The 17814-nt window shown below is 46.2% G+C and overlaps 1 protein-coding gene across 2 annotated transcripts in view; it reads left to right on the top strand.

The window, feature by feature from the left end:
• The window catches only part of Lmx1a (LIM homeobox transcription factor 1 alpha), a 134374-nt gene extending 117523 nt beyond the window's left edge, over positions 1 to 16851 (top strand). Inside the window, exons 6-10 of one of the 2 annotated variants that reach the window (XM_040736980.1) lie at positions 8989 to 9161; positions 10700 to 10777; positions 11534 to 11603; positions 12638 to 12808; positions 14784 to 16851. In XM_040736980.1, the coding sequence (XP_040592914.1) occupies positions 8989 to 9161; positions 10700 to 10777; positions 11534 to 11603; positions 12638 to 12808; positions 14784 to 14944 (653 nt within the window). In that variant the 3' untranslated portion in view covers positions 14945 to 16851. 2 annotated transcript variants of the gene reach the window in all.
• The last annotated feature ends 963 nt before the right edge of the window (positions 16852 to 17814 follow it).

Here is a 17814-nt window from a genome sequence, read left to right as displayed (position 1 = left end):
AAATTCAAGGGTAATTAATGACGTAATGTGTTGTGGTGGTGATGTTAGCAACAGTTACCCTCAAATCAAAACCATCTTAGTATACCCAGTTTTACTCAAGGGTACAGCCATAGATCCTCTCTAGAGGGTAGCAACAGAGTTTGTTGCATACGATTATACTTGGTATGTTCTTAATGTAGGAAAAGCTGTCCTGAAAAAATGTCTATGTTACTTTTACCTGATCTTGCCTTTTCATCCATTAATAACATTGTCTGTTAAAAGCCCTCAGTTGCTAAGGAAAGCTAAGGGCTCCTCTACTTCCTGTAAGATGACCCTGGAGACTGTGATCTATTTCACACCAGCTGGACCAGAAATCGCATCATCACACCTTTTTCCAGGGTTGCCATCCCTCTCTATTTATGTCCATTCGCTTTTCTTTGTGTGTCCTACCTTCTTCTCTTTATCCCTACTAGAATAATTCTCTACTTTCCCATAAATTTCTTCTGTACTCTTTGTGGCAACATAGCTCGGTGGGTATTGATACAATGGTAGAAGATCATCGGCACAGATATCAATGTGAAGGAAAGTCTGAGGTTGAAGGTTGTTTGGTGTAAGAGTCATCCTCGCTGAGCCTCAATGATGGCAGTAGCATTTCTGTATTCTGTATGTTTAACGTGCTTCTCAGTGGTTGCTGGGCCCCAGGATGGCCATGAATGTGGCCCAACACAAAATATGAACCTTACTTTCATCATGAGCATGATGAGATGTGTGTGTGTGTGTGTGTGTGTGTGTGTGTGTATTTTCTATTGGAGAGTTATTGAAAATGAACTCCAGAGATGAGAATGCAGTATTACTATGCCAAAAGGTTAGATACTCCTGAGTTTCCAAATTTTAGCCTATTAGCCAACTTCCCTGAACTCCCTAACCACCTAGAAGTGTGGAGTTCTTTTTCCCTTTTTCTTTCTCTCTTTACTAACTTGAAGGAACCATTAACCCTTTGTTTTCCAGCCTTACCTGCAAACAATTTAATTTTACTCAGGCAGCTTATCTTCTTGAAGACTACTAATTAGCACAATAAAATTGGACTGCTCCAAAGAGAGATGGTATTCGGTCCACTGAAGTCACTTTCTAAATCAGGGCAAGCACACTCATCTTATTAATATAAGCTAATAGGATGTCATGCATATCACACCCTGTGCATGGTGACCACTGGGCAGCTGGACTAATGAGCTTTTATCTAGACTGAGCTGTGAGCCTCAAACAACTGAATTAACTTGTTATGAGCTTCACAGCCTCCCCCCTTGGAGGCTAGCCAGGTGAAAACAGAACAAGTTACAGGCTTTGTTTAGTCCATGTATCCGTGCTTGATCTGAGTGCTTTGCTGTTGAGGCTCTAGAAACTTCGGACACTGTATGGCACAGGCACCGTTATAATTAGCATTTATACTCCCATTCAGCAGCAGTTCAGATTGCACATGGTTCATGCATCTGTGCTTTGACATAGATGAGAAGAAAAATTCAGAGAGGGAAAGGTGTGTGAGTGTGTGCATGCGCGCGCGCGCGCGCGCGCGCGTGTGTGTGTATGTAGGAAAGAATTAGGATAAGTGTTAGCCTAACAGCCATTCAAATGTACAATTCACACCATCCAGGGCCAATACCATCCTGTTTCTCTTCATGCCTCTCAAGCACAAGGCCTCTCTTCATGTGCACCCGTCTGCTGAGGAAGGCAGGAGAGGCATCCAGCTGTGGCTAGCAGCCAGAACTTAGGAACACAGGCACAGCTCCCCTTTGGGGCCTGCCTGCAAGTCTGAGCAGAATGCCCCTCCCCCTAGCCTGACACAGATACTCCATCTGCAGTGGACATCTCCGAACAAAGGTGTCTTTCTTGGAACACCCTACCTACAGCCTCACTCAGGAACCTAGCTTGGTTTTGTCTGCTGTGTTCCTCAGGCTCCTAGAGCTGATTGGAAGGCTTCCTTGGGCGTGGCTGGAAGGTGGTGTGGGGAGGAAGGGGAGGATGGGAGTGTGATGGGGATTTAAGAGAGCTCTGTCCCTTTGGGACTAAAAGAGTGGCTTCTGGAGGGGCATGGGTAGACATCCACTCTCAAGGGAAGCCTCCCCTTCAGGTCTTTTCTTTCCTCACTCAGTAATAGCAACCACGCACAGCCTGTAGTTGTCCAGCACCTGATATTTTGCAAGCAATCGGCATCGTTGCATCCTCTAGCCCAGGGAGGCCTGACAGGCAGGCGATGGTTGGGAGGGGAAGATGGAAGAGAGAGAGTCCAGCTGTGCTGTGTGCCTCAAGTAAGAGATCACACCACCCCTCCCGAGCTTCGGTTTAGTAACCTGGAGGAAGGGTACTGACACACTTCCTGCCGCATAGGGCTGTAGCAGAAAGCTGTAAAAGGATGTGTCTTGGGTGCTAGGTGCTTTAATACTACCTTGTGGGTGAAGAAATGGTGTCTCAGGAGCAGAGGAGTTTTGCTGAGTAGCAGAGTGGCTAGTGGAACCTGCGTCTCCTCTGTGGTCTGAGTTCCTCTGCACCACTTCCTGTGTGTTTCTGAACTAAAGAATGGAGCTGCACGTCTGTGGAGGCAAAGCATGAGGACTCTCGTTGCACTTCGGCCTGAGCACACACAGACGACTGTCACTCCTTTTGCTTGATTTGCAGGTTAAAAATCTCATCTCTCCCCTCTTTCCAAGTGTGTGCCTGGGCATGGACCTGCCACTGAGGCCCCGTGTGTATGGTAGCAGGTTCCTGAGCCTCGCTTTAGCAGTTGGGAAGGGAGTCTCATGCTGTTTGAGTGACAGTGACGCATATATTCTGGAAAGAAGGCTGGGCATGGAACTGGTGCTTGAATGGTGGACATGTTCTTATTACCAAACAGATGTGTGGCTTGGTGCTGCCATTCATACATGGGCACAGCAATGGCCCACTTGTGGTGGCCGTGGAACCCCCTCCCCACCTGTAACACCCATTCTTCATCAATGGTGATCACACCATCTCTCTGCCAGTAAACCCCAGACAACCTCTCCACTCTCTATCCCCCCTCCCTAGGGTGAGACGTGCAGCCTCTGTCTGAGGCTGAGATGCCCCCTACACATTGCTGCTCTGGTCCTAGTTCCGAGCCTGCTGAGCAATGTGGGAACACCTGCTTCCTCTCTTCTGCATTCCAAACCCTCCTCCCCCCTTCCCTGCAGAGTTTCTTCATCCATTCACGTCTCCTTTTTTAAAAATGCTTTTTTTTTATTTCCATTGTTGGCCATGGATGAGGACCTTAGACACTTACTCTTATATTCTTGTCCATCCTATTTGTTACCTCTCATAAGTCATTGTCCCATTCCTTAAGACCAGGAAATCATTCTGGCTTTCTCTGTCTGTCCTGCTAGTGTACTTGATGGTGCTGGAGGTGCGGAGCTGTACAAGGAGAGTTCATGTGAGAGCCGCTCTTCCCAGTTGAGATCCGGCTTCCCTACTACCAACTATTTGTTCCCTCAACTTCCTTCCTCCTCTTCCACCTGGAAATCTCTGCTGACCTTTTGTCCTTTTTATTCTCTGCACCCATGCAGCCTTCTAGAGACGCTTTGCTCCCTGAGCCTCTCTGGGTGCTGAGTCTTTCTTGCTTCTGAGTACAAGCGGAATCCTCACCTCATCTCTCTGTCTTAGTCTGACCCTATGTCACACACACAGCGGATTAGCTGACTTGAGTACATCATTTGATGAATAAGTTCTCAGTTAAGCCAGTATCTTTCTCTCCTCCCCCCCACCCTGCTGTTGTGTGTGTGTGTGTGTGTCTGCTCACATGCATGTGCGCACTGGTACACATGGAGGATAGAGAACAATTTGAATATGTTTCTTACCTGCTACCCATGTTGTTATCAGGTCATGTTCTCTCACTGGCCTTGAGCTTACCAAGAAGGGCAGGCTGGCTGCCCATTGAGCCTGAGGAGTCCACCTGTCTCTGTCTTCTTAGCACTGGGATTGCTAGTGTTAGTCACAATGCCTTAAACATGGGATCTGAGGGCTTGAACTCAGGTTCTAATACTTACAAGATGAGCAGTTTCCCAGCAATGAGACATCACTCCAATTTCCAGTCAGATCGTTTGTTAGGTCTTTTGCCTGGTGTGAGTTGAGCTCTCTGCCAAGAACTGTGTATCAGGCACTTGGAGAACAGTAACCACATGTACTCTCTGTGTCTGAAGACCTGCAACTCTCGCCTCTTGGACTTTACACACTGTTCTGAATTCATCATATCCTGAGACAACCACTGCTGTTCTCAGGAAGGATGAAATTCCAATCCCATACAGTGCAAGGCAGTGGCTGAAACAGCTCCCCTATGTATCCCGTCATCATAAATCCCTCCTTGACAACTTCCCCCACTCCCTCTACCTACAACAAATCCCAGAGCCTTCCTCTACTCCTCCAGCCTGGGAGACAGTTATGAGGCTCATCACTGGAGAAGCATGGGGAGGGAGGAGGTTTTTCTTGTCTTCCTCTCTCCTAGCGCGAAGATCTTTTGTCCCCCTCCCTCACTCTCACCTCCTGGACCAAGCTCAGTTATCTTATACGCTGTTTACAGGCTGTTGGGATTTTTCCAACAACCTGAAATGAATCTGCAAGGCCCCACAGGTAGTGATGCTTGGTCTCCTGGCCATAAAGCATGGCTGGCTCTTTCATCTGCGATTACTTATGTCATAAATGAGTGGGCAGAAAGATGATGGAGAAACAGCACCCCCGAACCAGTCCAGACTTTAAAAAAAGGTGGGGGGGCGCGGGGAAAGAAAGGCCCCGAGAAACATGTTCAAACTTTGTGCCAAGCCAATTCATTTTTCTCTGGTAGGCTTTACAGAGGGACTTAATCTCTGGGCTTCCCCCACTAAGAGTCAGATTTATGTGGTGCTTGTGTCTAAATGGCCTCCAGGGATGTTGACATTTGTTGTTGGAGAGTTGAGAGTGCTGTTCCTTTCATCTCTGCTGAGAGATGTCACCTTAAATTATGAGGGATAGCTCCAGCCTACTTCGGGGTGTGGGAGGCTCTGGCAATGGAAGACGCCTGCTTCACTTCGTTGTTTGAAGGTTTTCTACCATTGTCTGCTTCCCAGTACTCCAGCCGGCTCTGGGAGACATATTCCACACTACATATTCTCATGGTGAAGTCTGTGGGGTCTGGCAAGACTGCCCTGCAGAAAGAGAGGCAAGAGGAGCATCTGCGAATGTTCCAGAGCGGTTCAGAGTAGCTCCAAGAAAGCCACAAAACAACTTGGCCTCTTAGGATTCACGCACACTGTAACAGGAAGTGGTTGAAGGACAGAGGATGGGCAGCTCCTGAGATTCCAGATTACCTGCCACTCTCTCTCTTCAGAATCTCACTCACCTAGACCCACCAGGACAACTGGAAGGCCACACCGGTGACTGTTTAGGTAGCAGCACCCCATTTAAAAAGTATGCACATTAGAGATCCACAGCCAAGCACTGGGCCAAGCTCCAGGAGTTCAGATGAAGGGAGGAAGGAGAGATTACATGAGCAAGATGGGTCAATATCATAACAGGGAAATCCACAGAGACAGCTTGCCTGAGCTTGTGGGAGCTCAAAGACTCTGGACCGACCGCCAGGGAGTCATCATGGGTCCAGCCTAGGCCCTCTGCACCTGATAGTTGTATAGCTTGACCTTTGTGGGACCCCTAGCAGTGGGACCAGGATCTGTTCTGGATGCATGCACTTGCTCTTTAGAAACTATCCCCTCTGGCGGGATGCCTTGCCCAACCTTGATGCAAGAGGGAGGAGCTTGGTCCTGCCTCAACTTGATATGCCAAGCTTTGTTAACTCCCATGGGCGGCCTTAACCTTCTGAGTGGAGACAGGAGTGGATGTGGAGGGGGGCAGGGAACAGGAGGAGAGGCGGAGGAGAAACTGGGATTGGTATATAAAATAAGCTTTAAAAAAGTATACATATTATTGACCACAGCATAGAGTATATTAGAGCCTGCTAGCTATCCAATTCGCGTGTACCAGATAAACAGTTCTTCCTGCCCCAGAGTCAGGACCCAGAAGAGTGGGACACACACACCGGATGCATATATTCAAATGGAGAGGGGGGAGATCTAGAGCAAAGGTCAGTAAACTGAACCACACAGACAATATTTGGCCTTGTGTCTGCTGTGGAAATCCATGTCTACTGGACACAGATACGCCCATCCGTGGCCTGTGACTGTCCTTGAGCTGTGGCGTGGTGCTGGAGGTCTGGGGATAGGGAGTGGAGTGTGAACCAGGATCAGAGAGCTGGCAAAGACTGAGGTTTGGAGACTCCTGTGGAGGGAGAATGGGACCATGTGGTTTCCTGGAGAGGCCCAGGCATATATGGGCCATTATTACTTTAGATTTCATGTTTTCATTCGCTATATGACCCAAAGTTCCAATATCCATTTGCATTAAACTCTGTGAGAAATGAGTATAAAAAAATCAGACTTACTTCTGCAAGACACTTGCGAACAGTGTTTTATTGACACCACCGACAGAAGATAGGCTTCCGAAGACCGTCTGATTTCGTTTTAAAGCACTCTCTATGCTGAGGCTGCCTTGGTCCTCATTGGCAGTTCCAGCCTACAGACCGGTTCCTAGCTGCCTGCTTTCTGGAGGAACTGCATGTCACTTGGCCTGGGATGCTAGTCATTCCCATTTCCTTAGACGCGTCACCGAAGGATTAGTTATACCTCTACCCTCATCAGAGGTTAAGGGAGTCTCCGACCGTATTAAGGCCTTTTGAGGGTGAATATATATGAATATGACTTTCTTTGTCTACCTTTAGCCTCTGGGGGGAGGATCATCTTATTTTCCTGAGGCATTTGCTTTCAATGTTTATTTTCTTCTTGCTATTCTGCAAACCTCCCAGGATCACCTTGAAAACCCTTTGCACAGCTATGACTAAAAGCAAATGCAACATCACCCCTGGGAAAGAGCAGCTTCACAGCTGAAGGAGAGACAGGGACATCCTTCTCCTCATGAGGACTCCGGTGCTAATGCTCCTTAATCTCCCAGGACCTTTTATTTGTGTGGGGAGCGAGGCTTAGAGAGAATACAACCTTTCTACAGCATATGTTAAGCATCACCTGTGTGCTGAGGTCACGTGAGTGTCTTTGTACATAGCATCAGTGCTTCTGGGACAGGCACAGGGTGGATGTTACTGTCATCAGTACATAGTGGAGGAAACCAACTGGGGGACTGGGGACATGATATGACCAGCAAAGGGCTAATAAGGGACAGGAGTGCCTGCCTCCCTCAGCCTCGTTCAGTTTAGGGGATCCACAACTCGCTGCTCCTTCACATTCAGGTTACGTGTTTTGAATGTCCATAGAAAGAGAAAAATGTTACTCTTTCATATAAAAGAAATCTTTGGCTCTGGTAAAGTTCCAATTTAGAACTCAGCTCATATTCTAACCAAATAGTCATGTACAAATGTGAATCCTTTATGGAAGATGTCGGAATAACAAAACTGTGTATGGCATGAAACTTCTGGTTCTGTTTGTGGGCTTTAAAAAAGTAGCCAGAAGGACTGCAGCAGGGCAAGTCCATGAGGTAGGGTTTCATTGCAAGGAGTGTGGAAAGACCCAGAGATAGTGCAGGGTCTCCCTAGGATCTACAATTCTCAGTGGCTCCTAATGTAAAAAGTGAAAAGATGTAACTCACCCTGGCATTTCTTAGACCAAAGAAACATCCCTGAACCTCTGAGAAATGCCTGGAGGAGAGACTTCTTTCTACTTTGGGCATTATGAGTCATTGTCAATAGTATATTCTGTAAGCACTCAGTTCTAAGTAGGTCATCTTAATCAACTACCCTCCTACTGGCCAGCCAAGGCACAGGGAACACATGGAAGAGGAGGCAGAAAGAATACAAGAGCCAAAGGATAGGAAGAGCCCTCTGAAATGTTGTCTCCTGGACATGACATAGCTATTGCACTCATGAATCCATAGCACGAGCTCAAGCCAGCCAAGATTCTAGCATATATGGGGAGGGAACTTAAAAGGCTCCACCCCTAAATGAGGACCTATTGGTGGTTGATGACTATTGGTGGAGGGTGCATCCTTCTTTGGGGGTGTGGCTACTGATAGGTTGCCCATGTTCCAGTAGATGACCCTGCATTCACACACACATGGAAAGCACTAAATGGACTTAGTGAGTTAAAATATAAGAAAGCATGAAGTTGGGAGGTAGACTTGTATGAGAATATCAGGGGGCAGTTGGAGGGGGGAATGGAGGTAGATATGATTGTATTTCATTGTATGCATGTGTGAATTCTCAAAGAATAAAAAAAGAGAAAATACTCACCCATATATTTCTCACTCCACTAATTGAATTGAAGTAATTCGCATACCTTTCTTAGGGAGCTGCTTGTTTTATAGACCAGAAGTTTGGATGAATTTTTAGTGTTACATGGTCATTTCCAGTCATCTGATGCTGTTTTTTAATGTCCCTTTAAACAGTAATAGTTCCTACCTCCTGGAAGCAGCTAAAGTTTTTGACAGTTCTGGGAAGTCTTGCCTGGGTCTTTCAGGGCTAGTTTTGAAAGCTGACATCAAGGAAATCACACTGGTAACCAACTGTTGCTGGGTATTGGTTAGATTCCGAACAGCATTTTGAAGGCCTTGCTAACACAGTCCCGTTTCATTCCTACATCAATTCCATGGAAACAGACTCTCTTGTCTCATGATTCTTTACATGAAAAGTGGACTCAGGTGATTAGCTCATGTCAGGCCACACAGCTGATGAATGTAGGGCCAGGACATCATGCTATGATAAAGCATGATGACTTTAGACTTTCTACGCTTGCCTCTGAGCTTTAGAAGTGTTTTCTTAGCCTCTTCCCAGTTTTTAGCTCAGCACCACACAGGTTATTGCACTCATACCCTAAAGCCATCCTGGAATCCTGGCATCTCAGAGCTTATTATGGAACAACGTACGGCTCCATGTGGTACACCTGGGGACTAGGGATACTGATCTCTGCTTCTTTTTAGGCAAAAGTGATGATGAAGAGAGTCTTTGCAAGTCAGCCCATGGGGCAGGGAAAGGAACGTCAGAGGATGGCAAGGACCACAAGCGACCCAAACGTCCCAGAACTATCTTGACAACCCAGCAGAGGAGAGCATTCAAGGCCTCATTTGAAGTATCCTCCAAGCCCTGCAGAAAGGTATAAGAGGGGGATGAGGGAGCAAGGCACCTTCATCTGTGTGCAGCTGGACTCCCCTGTGATATCTGAGGATGGTGGGGGATCTGAGTTGTAGGGAATGTGGCTCAGAGTCTGTGATAGCGACCATGAGCCCTGAAGGAGGCTCCAAGGAGAGTTAAACTGTGGCCTGGGAAGTAATAGGATTTCCCCCAACTTCCTGTGTGCATGCCAACTCCCAAGTACCTTATCACCTCTTATTTCATGAAGAACCACAAGGAACAATAAATAGCAGTTAAATTATTGTGATAATAAGTACTAGTTGTGATATAAATGAGATGTCTTAGCAAAGAATATAAAAATACAGTGTCTTGCAAAATATGCTTTTTATGGGTGAGTCTTTACTGAGTTTCCTTGGTGTGGCGACTTGGGGATTCCCTGGGTAACAGTTCATTCCTTCCAATGATATCTTCAACTGAATCAATGTTCTCTGGCTTTTCACCCACACGTTGATGAAGATCTGGGTTGTATTTTGTCTGGGGCTGTTACAAATAGGCCTACCCAGGGGCCATTACAGTGAGGGGGACATGGACACACACAAGTGTCACACTAGGGACAAAGCTGCAACAACAAAACAGAGAGGCTACCAGTAGTTATGGGAAAGGGAAAAGCCATTTGCACCTGTGTCCACTCCTTATAGTGGCTTAGTAGGTGCACATACCTCAGAAACCTACACCACTCATCTCACTTCCAAGCTTCAGCCCAATTGCACCGTGTTTCCTGTAGCCTCCCTCTGTTTTACTCATAAACCTGTTCACACTCTTCCAACCCATCTTCTCTGGACTATGTCAAGAAGGGGCAGTGTCTCTGGGTCCCTCTCAGCATCACACCAGCCCCTCACCATGAGCCTAGAAGGCCTAGATAACCAAACACATCTCTGGTTTCTGGATTCCAACTGTCCTTATCTCCAACATGACCCCAGTACATTTGCCAGCATCAGAGTTGTCCGCCCGGCTCTGCTAGACTCCTGATGGCCCTCTTATGCTTTGGATTCCCTCTGGAAAGGGCTCACTAAGGAAAATAGTGAACATGAATATCCACAAGATACACAAAGTTACTTGGAAATAAAAAGACAAAGTTAAAAATGTAAGTCAATGACAAGAGAACAAGAAAGAACCATTTACTTCTGCGAAGAGATTTTCACTTTAGTGCTCCTTGAGTAGTCTAAAGCATACAAAGGCCTACAGCTGAATAGCAGTCAACTCCAATAGACCACATAAAGCCCTAACTTCAGAGGATGAGAATCCTGAAGTGCCTCCTGGGAATGTGTGTCTAAGTACACGAGCATTTGTTTTTCTCTTTACCTTGTGAATGATGTCCTTCTCTACCAGAAAGGAAGCATAGCTTGTGTTAGGGTGTATTTGAACATTAATCATGAACTGGTCATTTATTTGAGAATATGACCTATGCCTCACACTGCACCACCCAGGAAATGTTCTGCCTCCTACTCTGGGAGGCCCCTTTATACTCATGCTTTGACCCATGTGTTCAATTTCTTTCAGGTGAGGGAGACTCTGGCTGCAGAGACAGGACTGAGCGTCCGTGTGGTTCAGGTGTGGTTCCAGAACCAGAGAGCCAAGGTAATCCACTTCCCGTCCTCACCTGTCTTTGTCTTGCTGGCTTACTAGGCAGAGTAGCTCTCTGAACTTCAAACTTCTGCCACCAGCAATTATTTCAGCCATTGCAGCCCTGCAGAAGGGAGAAAAGAAGCATTGGTGTTAGTGAAATGGCTTTTGTCGTGGCAGGTGGAATGAATGTCTTCACTCCCATCTTGCTAACTCCAGCCAAACTACCTTACTGTCCTAGGTAGTAATCAAATCCTGGGTTACTTATTTTCTTCCTGACTATACACATGTCCTGGCCTGGTTCTCATAATCTTTGGCTTTATCGTCCCTCCCTTCCTCCCTCTCTGCCTGCCTTCTTTCCTTCTTTCCTTCTTTCCTTCTTTCCTTCCTTCCTTCCTTCCTTCCTTCCTTTCTTTTCTTTCGTGTGTGTGTGTGTGTGTGTGTGTGTGTGTGTGTGTGTGTGTGTGTGTGTGTTCCTTCCTGGGAAGAAGTCCCAGGTTCCGAGACCAGTTGCGCTTGGCGTCTTTGCCAGCTGTATCCCTGCTGCTGCAAAGTAGGAGAACCCTTGACTCCATTCGTCTGAGTCAGGGTGCTGTGTCTGATGTTGGCTTCCTGGACAGAGTAAAAGCTGGGGGTGGGGGGTGTCGATCCTTCTACTTTAGGAACAGTCCTCCCACCAAAGGGCAAAGGTCACACCCTTTCTGTTCTCCCTTGCCATGTGGACCCACGCCAGTCCTCTGACTTCTAATCCTGTGCTCCTCTCCTCATCAGATGAAGAAGCTGGCGCGGCGGCAGCAGCAACAGCAACAGGATCAGCAGAACACACAGCGGCTGAGCTCTGGTAAGCTGGTGGCTCTTCCCAGCCACCTCGCTCTGTAGTCCAGGTCTCCCCTACCTGAGGCAGGATCTGGTGGGAAATGTTGTGAGCCATGTTCATTCTGAGGAAGAGGAGGCGGGAAGGATTTACTTTTTCTGATAAATGTATCCATGCAAGTGAAGCAGGCTGTGATCGCTGAGCATGTCTACTTTTCATAGGTTGTTACATCAACCTATGAAGTCAAATGGTCCAGCATCGTGAGTCCCACTTGACTGATGAACCTGTAATGGGTTATATCAGAGAAGAGGTTTCGACCCATCCCCTCAAGTGGCTGCCAAACCTTATAGTGTCCTAAAGTTCAGTTTCCCAGGCACCATCTCTGTCCTCCACTGCCATGGCCACTGCTAGGCACAGGATGAGAAACCCTGATGCCACCTCATCCCTTTCTAGCTGGTAATAAGGAAACCAGGACCCAGGAAAGTAAAATTATATAGCCACAATCACATAGTGTGCTCAGTCACAAGCCTCTAAGCTGGTCTTCCATGATTCTTACAAACTGTTATCTATGCCCTTTGAAAGTCACCTCCAGCATGGAATAGGAGTGAGTGAGCGTGCGACTTCCAAAGCTGGGTCATAAAGGATGTAGTGGGTCCTCTCAGCCCTACTCTCTCAGAATAGATTACACACATGAATGAAATTGTCAAAGGATAAACAAATAATTATTCTTCTCAACATCCCCCCTCAGAATACATTGTATGCATGAACAAAATTGTCAAAAAATGAATACATAAATGAATAAATAAGTAAATAAATAAAGTCAGGTTCTCAGCCTCCAAGCTCTCAGAATACATTGTATGCATGAACAAAATTGTCAAATGACAGATTAAATAAATATAATAACACGTTATTTTCTGACTTGGGTTCTCTAGGGTCACTTGCTTTGGGGGCAGCAGGCTGCCATGCCATAAAAATAAACACTGGACATCTGGTAGTGCAGTCTTTTGGGGGTTGCTGGGATGCAGGTTGAAAATGCTCTGTCTTCCTTTTTTGTCCCACAGCTCAGACAAATGGTGGTGGGACTGCTGGAATGGAAGGGATCATGAACCCCTACACAGCTATGCCAACCCCACAGCAGCTGCTGGCCATCGAACAGAGCGTCTACAATGCTGACCCCTTCCGACAGGGTCTCACTCCACCCCAGATGCCTGGAGATCACATGCACCCCTATGGTAAGAAGAACTCAGGCCCATAGGTCCTCTCTCAGTCCCTCAGTTTGCTTGTGTGGGCTTCTAATTCCTTTAGACACATCCCCACAGTTCCCAGATACTTGCTGAATCACCAAATAAAGGTAAGTATCCTGTAAAATGTTGTTGGCACCATCTGATGGGTACAGAAGAGTCCCATACATGTTCTTTGGTGATATTTCCATGTGCCATCATTTTTGAGGCTCCTTTGTTGAGGCTTTCCTTGTCCGCCTTGCCACTTAAGCCAGTGATCGAGGGATACGGTCTGGGGACTCTAGTAGGATGGAGTGAATGAGTGGAGGACTCCAAGACTGTTTCATATTTACATTAAGAAAGGCAGTGTTTGGGCTGGAGAGATGGTTCAGTGTTTAAGAGCACTGGGTGTTCTTCCAAAGGACCTGGATTCAGTTCCCAGCACCCATGTGGCTGTTCAAAACTGTCTGTAGCTCCAGTTCCAGGGAATCGGGCATCCTCACACAGACGTGCATGCAGGTAAAACCATAATGTGCATAAAATGTAAACAATTCTTTTAAAAAAGAAAGGCAGTGTTATATACAGTATGTAACTTAATATGTGATGCAATATGCCATAAGTTGCCCTGATGAATATACAATAAAGTTTGGTTCAGCGATTCCTTAAAACTTGGTATCAGAGACATAAGGGGCACACCCTTTGCCAACTTCTTTTCTTTAATATGTTTTTGTTGCTGTGGTCAGCAACAAAATGATTCATGTACATACGTGAGGACATGAGCTCAGTTTCCCCAGCATTCATGTTAAAAATCAGACATGGCTATACCTATCTGTAGCCCCCGGTGCTTGAGGGGCAGAGGTAGGTGGATACCTGGAACTTTGTCTCACCAAATTTGTGACCTTACAAAACAAGATATAGAGCTGCAGAGGAATATATCGGACATTAGCTCCTGGCCTCTACATGAACACACACACACATGTGCTCAACACATATTACCACATACAACACATGCATCACATAATCCATATGTAGTACAATTTGCTGTTAAAATCTCCTTGACATTGCTATGTCACAGATTCAGTAAACAGTCGCTGAGATGTGACCTTGGAAGACCTTCCCTGACCAACCTCAGGGACATGTACATTCTAGGTCTGCATGTGTGTGTCCCAGTGACGTACATGTTTCTCCTCTTTGGAAGACGTGGGATGCATCTGAGTCATTTTCACTCCATCACACAAGAGAGCAGGGCAGATGAGGGCTTGCGTGTTTGTTCCTTTTTACAATCCTTATGTGGTGCAACTTCTAGCAGACTGAGCAATTCAAGCTCAGTGGTAAGTTTTAGGTGCTTGTGTCTGCCTCTCCCGTTGACCTGAAGTGCAGGTGCACCCTGCCAGGCCTCCCAGATGGCCCTATTGCCCCAGCCGTGACATGGAGTGACATCCTGGCCCCTCTGCCCAGGGTACAAATCAGTTGAGACCAGGAACCTAATCTTCCTTTGCTGTGGGGCACAGACCTGGGGAGACAGTGGGGCCTTGGTACACTCTGCAGCTTGAAAGGTGCAGTGTTACCAGCAAGATAAGAGCTTCACCTGAAGAATCCCATATTTGTTTCTTACTGTCTGTCCTTGAAGAGCCCTTTGTGAGGCCAAGGCCTCGCAGGATCCCTGACTGTGTCCCCCCAGCCTTTGGTGATGAGGCCTGCACACCCCGCCTTCACTGTGTGGACACCCTCACTGCATCACTTAGCTCATGTGGCTTGCTTTATACATACCCAGCTTTGGACATGAGCTCTCTGTGAGGCTCCGGACCCTAGCATTATGCCTCTGATACTTTTATGTATAGCTGTCCCCACCCCATACCTCAACACTTAGTAAGTTCCTATCTGCAGAATGTGTTCAGGAAACATTTGTTGAGCTCAGCTGAATTTCCTACGACATGTAAGGGTGTCGCTTCTAGACTCTCATGCCCATGTTCCATTTTCATTTCAGGTGCTGAACCTCTTTTCCACGACCTGGATAGTGATGACACTTCTCTCAGTAACCTGGGCGACTGCTTCCTAGCGACATCAGAAGCGGGGCCCCTGCAGTCCAGAGTGGGAAACCCCATTGACCATCTGTACTCCATGCAGAATTCCTATTTCACCTCTTGAGTCTTCTAGAATTTTGTGGCTGGGCTCCCATATGGAATAACCGTACTGTGTGAGGGGTTGCTGACCTTAGGATGGGGAAGCCAGAGACGAGGTGGGCTGGGGAGGGATGTTTGTTGGGGATGCTGTTGTATAATGATGGTGTAGCTCAGCATTTCCAAAGACTGGATACATTATGGATCGCATAGTTTAATGTTTCTAAGAATCTTAGTGTTAGATATGAAGATGTGTTTATCATTAAGGACAGGGACTTTTAATATAGACATTCTCAAGCAAGCTAGATACCTAGGGACTCCAACAGCTTCCCACCATTGTGGAGAAGTGCTTGTCAAGAGGTGCCGTATGTCTATTCATCTATATACCAATAGACAGACAGATAGACGCGTGTGTGTGTGAGTGTGTGTAACCTTTCATACTTTATCATCAAAGTTTATCCCTAATTGTAACAGACACCAACTGTACAGCAAAAGTTAACTTTATTTTCAGTGTGAACTGTATTTAAGGAAAATGCTTGATGCACTTAAGTTATAAAATGAGATAATTTACTTTTATAAACTTTATTTTTAGTTTGGAGAGACTCATCGGCAGGGTAGAGAGGGCTGCTCCACCTGGCCCCATAGCTTTGAGTGCTTGAGTTCGTTGTGTTTTCAGGGTATCCTTGAGGTCTAGAAAACAACTCCGTATGGCTGGCAGCATTCTATAGTGGACTCTTGCTCATTCTGGTTGAGTCACTGGGTCTGGGTGGAATAGAGTAATCCCTGAACATGATTTTAGGATTGTTGGCATGTGGTTGTTGGGCAGCATCAACAAGGTTGTTTCTACCCCCAGACTCAGCCTCAATGAGTGTGGATGAAGTTAATAGCCACACCTACCTCCCTCTCTATGAGTGTGGATGAGGTTGATGCCACACCTACCTCCCTGGGCACACTGAAGCTCCACCCAGGACATGATCACAGTTGAGACTAAATCTGATATGGCTTTAAATGTAGCCAGACCATGTGCCTGATGATGGAGGACACCTGGGACCATAGAGCTGGAAGCCCCTGTAACCCAAGTCCTATGCCTCTGTATAGCCCACATGGCAGAGACACAGCTCCAATGGGTAGAGACAGAACTCCATCTGAGAAGGTGGAGGAGGCATAGTGGATGGAATTCTAGAGCAAGTGTAGACTTGCACATCTGCTTTTTTTTTTGTTGCTGTTTTGTTTGTTTGTTTTTACTTTTTAAAGGGTCATTTAAAAAGTGACTGTATGCATCTAGAAAGCCTGAATTCCTTGTGATCCTTGTTTGTCTCTTTCTTGAGGGTTCATAGTCTAGAGTCTGTTTATGAACAGCCACATGGAGCTCACAGAATCAGAGAGGACCAGGGAGCCCAGGTACCCAGGACTCTTCCTTTCAACTCACTTTGCTGACCTTGAACACAGGAAGACCCAACAGCCATTGTACACAGGGACAGTTCCATACCCTGATCTCCAGTTATGGTGCTAGGGTGGGATCTTCTGTGTTAGGATCCTCCTGGGGAAACGAGTGAGTCATGGGGAAGACAGAAGTACTCCACTGAGAGGGGCTGTGACAGGCATAACATCATGCCTGGGGTATCATCAGAGCCTTGAACACACCCACATATCCACTTCACTCTCTGCAAGGCCAGAGGAAGCATGTCCCTTAGTGGTAGAGTCTGTGTTGTGTGATTTTTTTGTGCTCTTCCTTATAATTTATACAAACCATCAGGAACCCCAAACCAGTCTGTTGAGTGAGAATGAGGCAGGTGCAGGTGGCACCCATGGTGTCTGTGTTGCTGATTGGTTGGAGAATGTAGCAGATATTATGTGAATGAAAACCAACAGAGATCCTTAATTCTACTCATTAATGACATACTGAGATGAAATTAAAAACCTCTTACAAACAAACTGGTGTTTATTCTGGGGAGAAGGGTGGGCTGGGAACCAGGGAGACATGGGAGTTTCTTCCGCAAAACCAGGGGATTTGCTGTGGTGAAACTTTGAATAAATGAGAAGTGTGACTACAGTCAAGCCTAAAGGGAAGGGTCCTAACTCCTTTTGCTAAGATGAACAAGATCCTTAAGTTTTGCCAACCCCCTCCCCCGACAGAAGGAGGTTCTAGAAATGTTTTATCATCACCCTACAGTTCCACTGTGGTAGAGATTGCAGCATGTGCAATGTGATATTATCTTGGGATTAGCATGGAAACATACTGAAGAAGCAGCATTTCTCATGCAGGGCTGTATGTAGGTGGAATTTTCTGTCCCACCAGCCATTCCCCAAATAACCACACAGAGACTTAATGTTAATTGTAAGTGCTCAGCCAATAGCTTAGACTTGTTTTTATCTAGCTCTTATAACTTAACCCATTTCTATTCATCTGTGTGCTTCCACGAGGCTTCTTTACCTCATCTACGTACTTCCCAACCTGCTTGCTCTGCATTTCGTGGTGTCTTCTTGAGACACCTCAGGCTCTGCCCTTCTTCTTCCCAGCATTCTCTCTGCCCAGAAAATCCTGCCTAGCCCTCAGCCAATCAGTTATTTATTAACCAATGAGAATAATACATATTCTTTGTAGTAGCATTGTGATATCACAATGTTGCATTGTGGTGTTAAATGAAATATTGTGATGGCAAAATGCATCATTGTGATATCTCTATATAATTTTGATGGCAAAATGGAGCAATGTGATGTCACAATTAACCACTGTGATGGTATGGAGCACCTTGAGGGATCCATACACTATTGTGTTGTCACATTGTTGAATTGTTTTGACACAAAGATCATGTCATATACTTATCACAATGTTGCATTGTTTTGACACAATGATAATGTCACAATTCAGCACTGTGATATTATGACTCAGCATTG

The sequence above is a fragment of the Mesocricetus auratus genome, unplaced genomic scaffold, assembly GCF_017639785.1.
Source record: "Mesocricetus auratus isolate SY011 unplaced genomic scaffold, BCM_Maur_2.0 Super-Scaffold_100676, whole genome shotgun sequence".
Taxonomy (NCBI): domain Eukaryota; kingdom Metazoa; phylum Chordata; class Mammalia; order Rodentia; family Cricetidae; genus Mesocricetus; species Mesocricetus auratus.
This window is presented reverse-complemented; position numbering and strand designations above follow the sequence as displayed.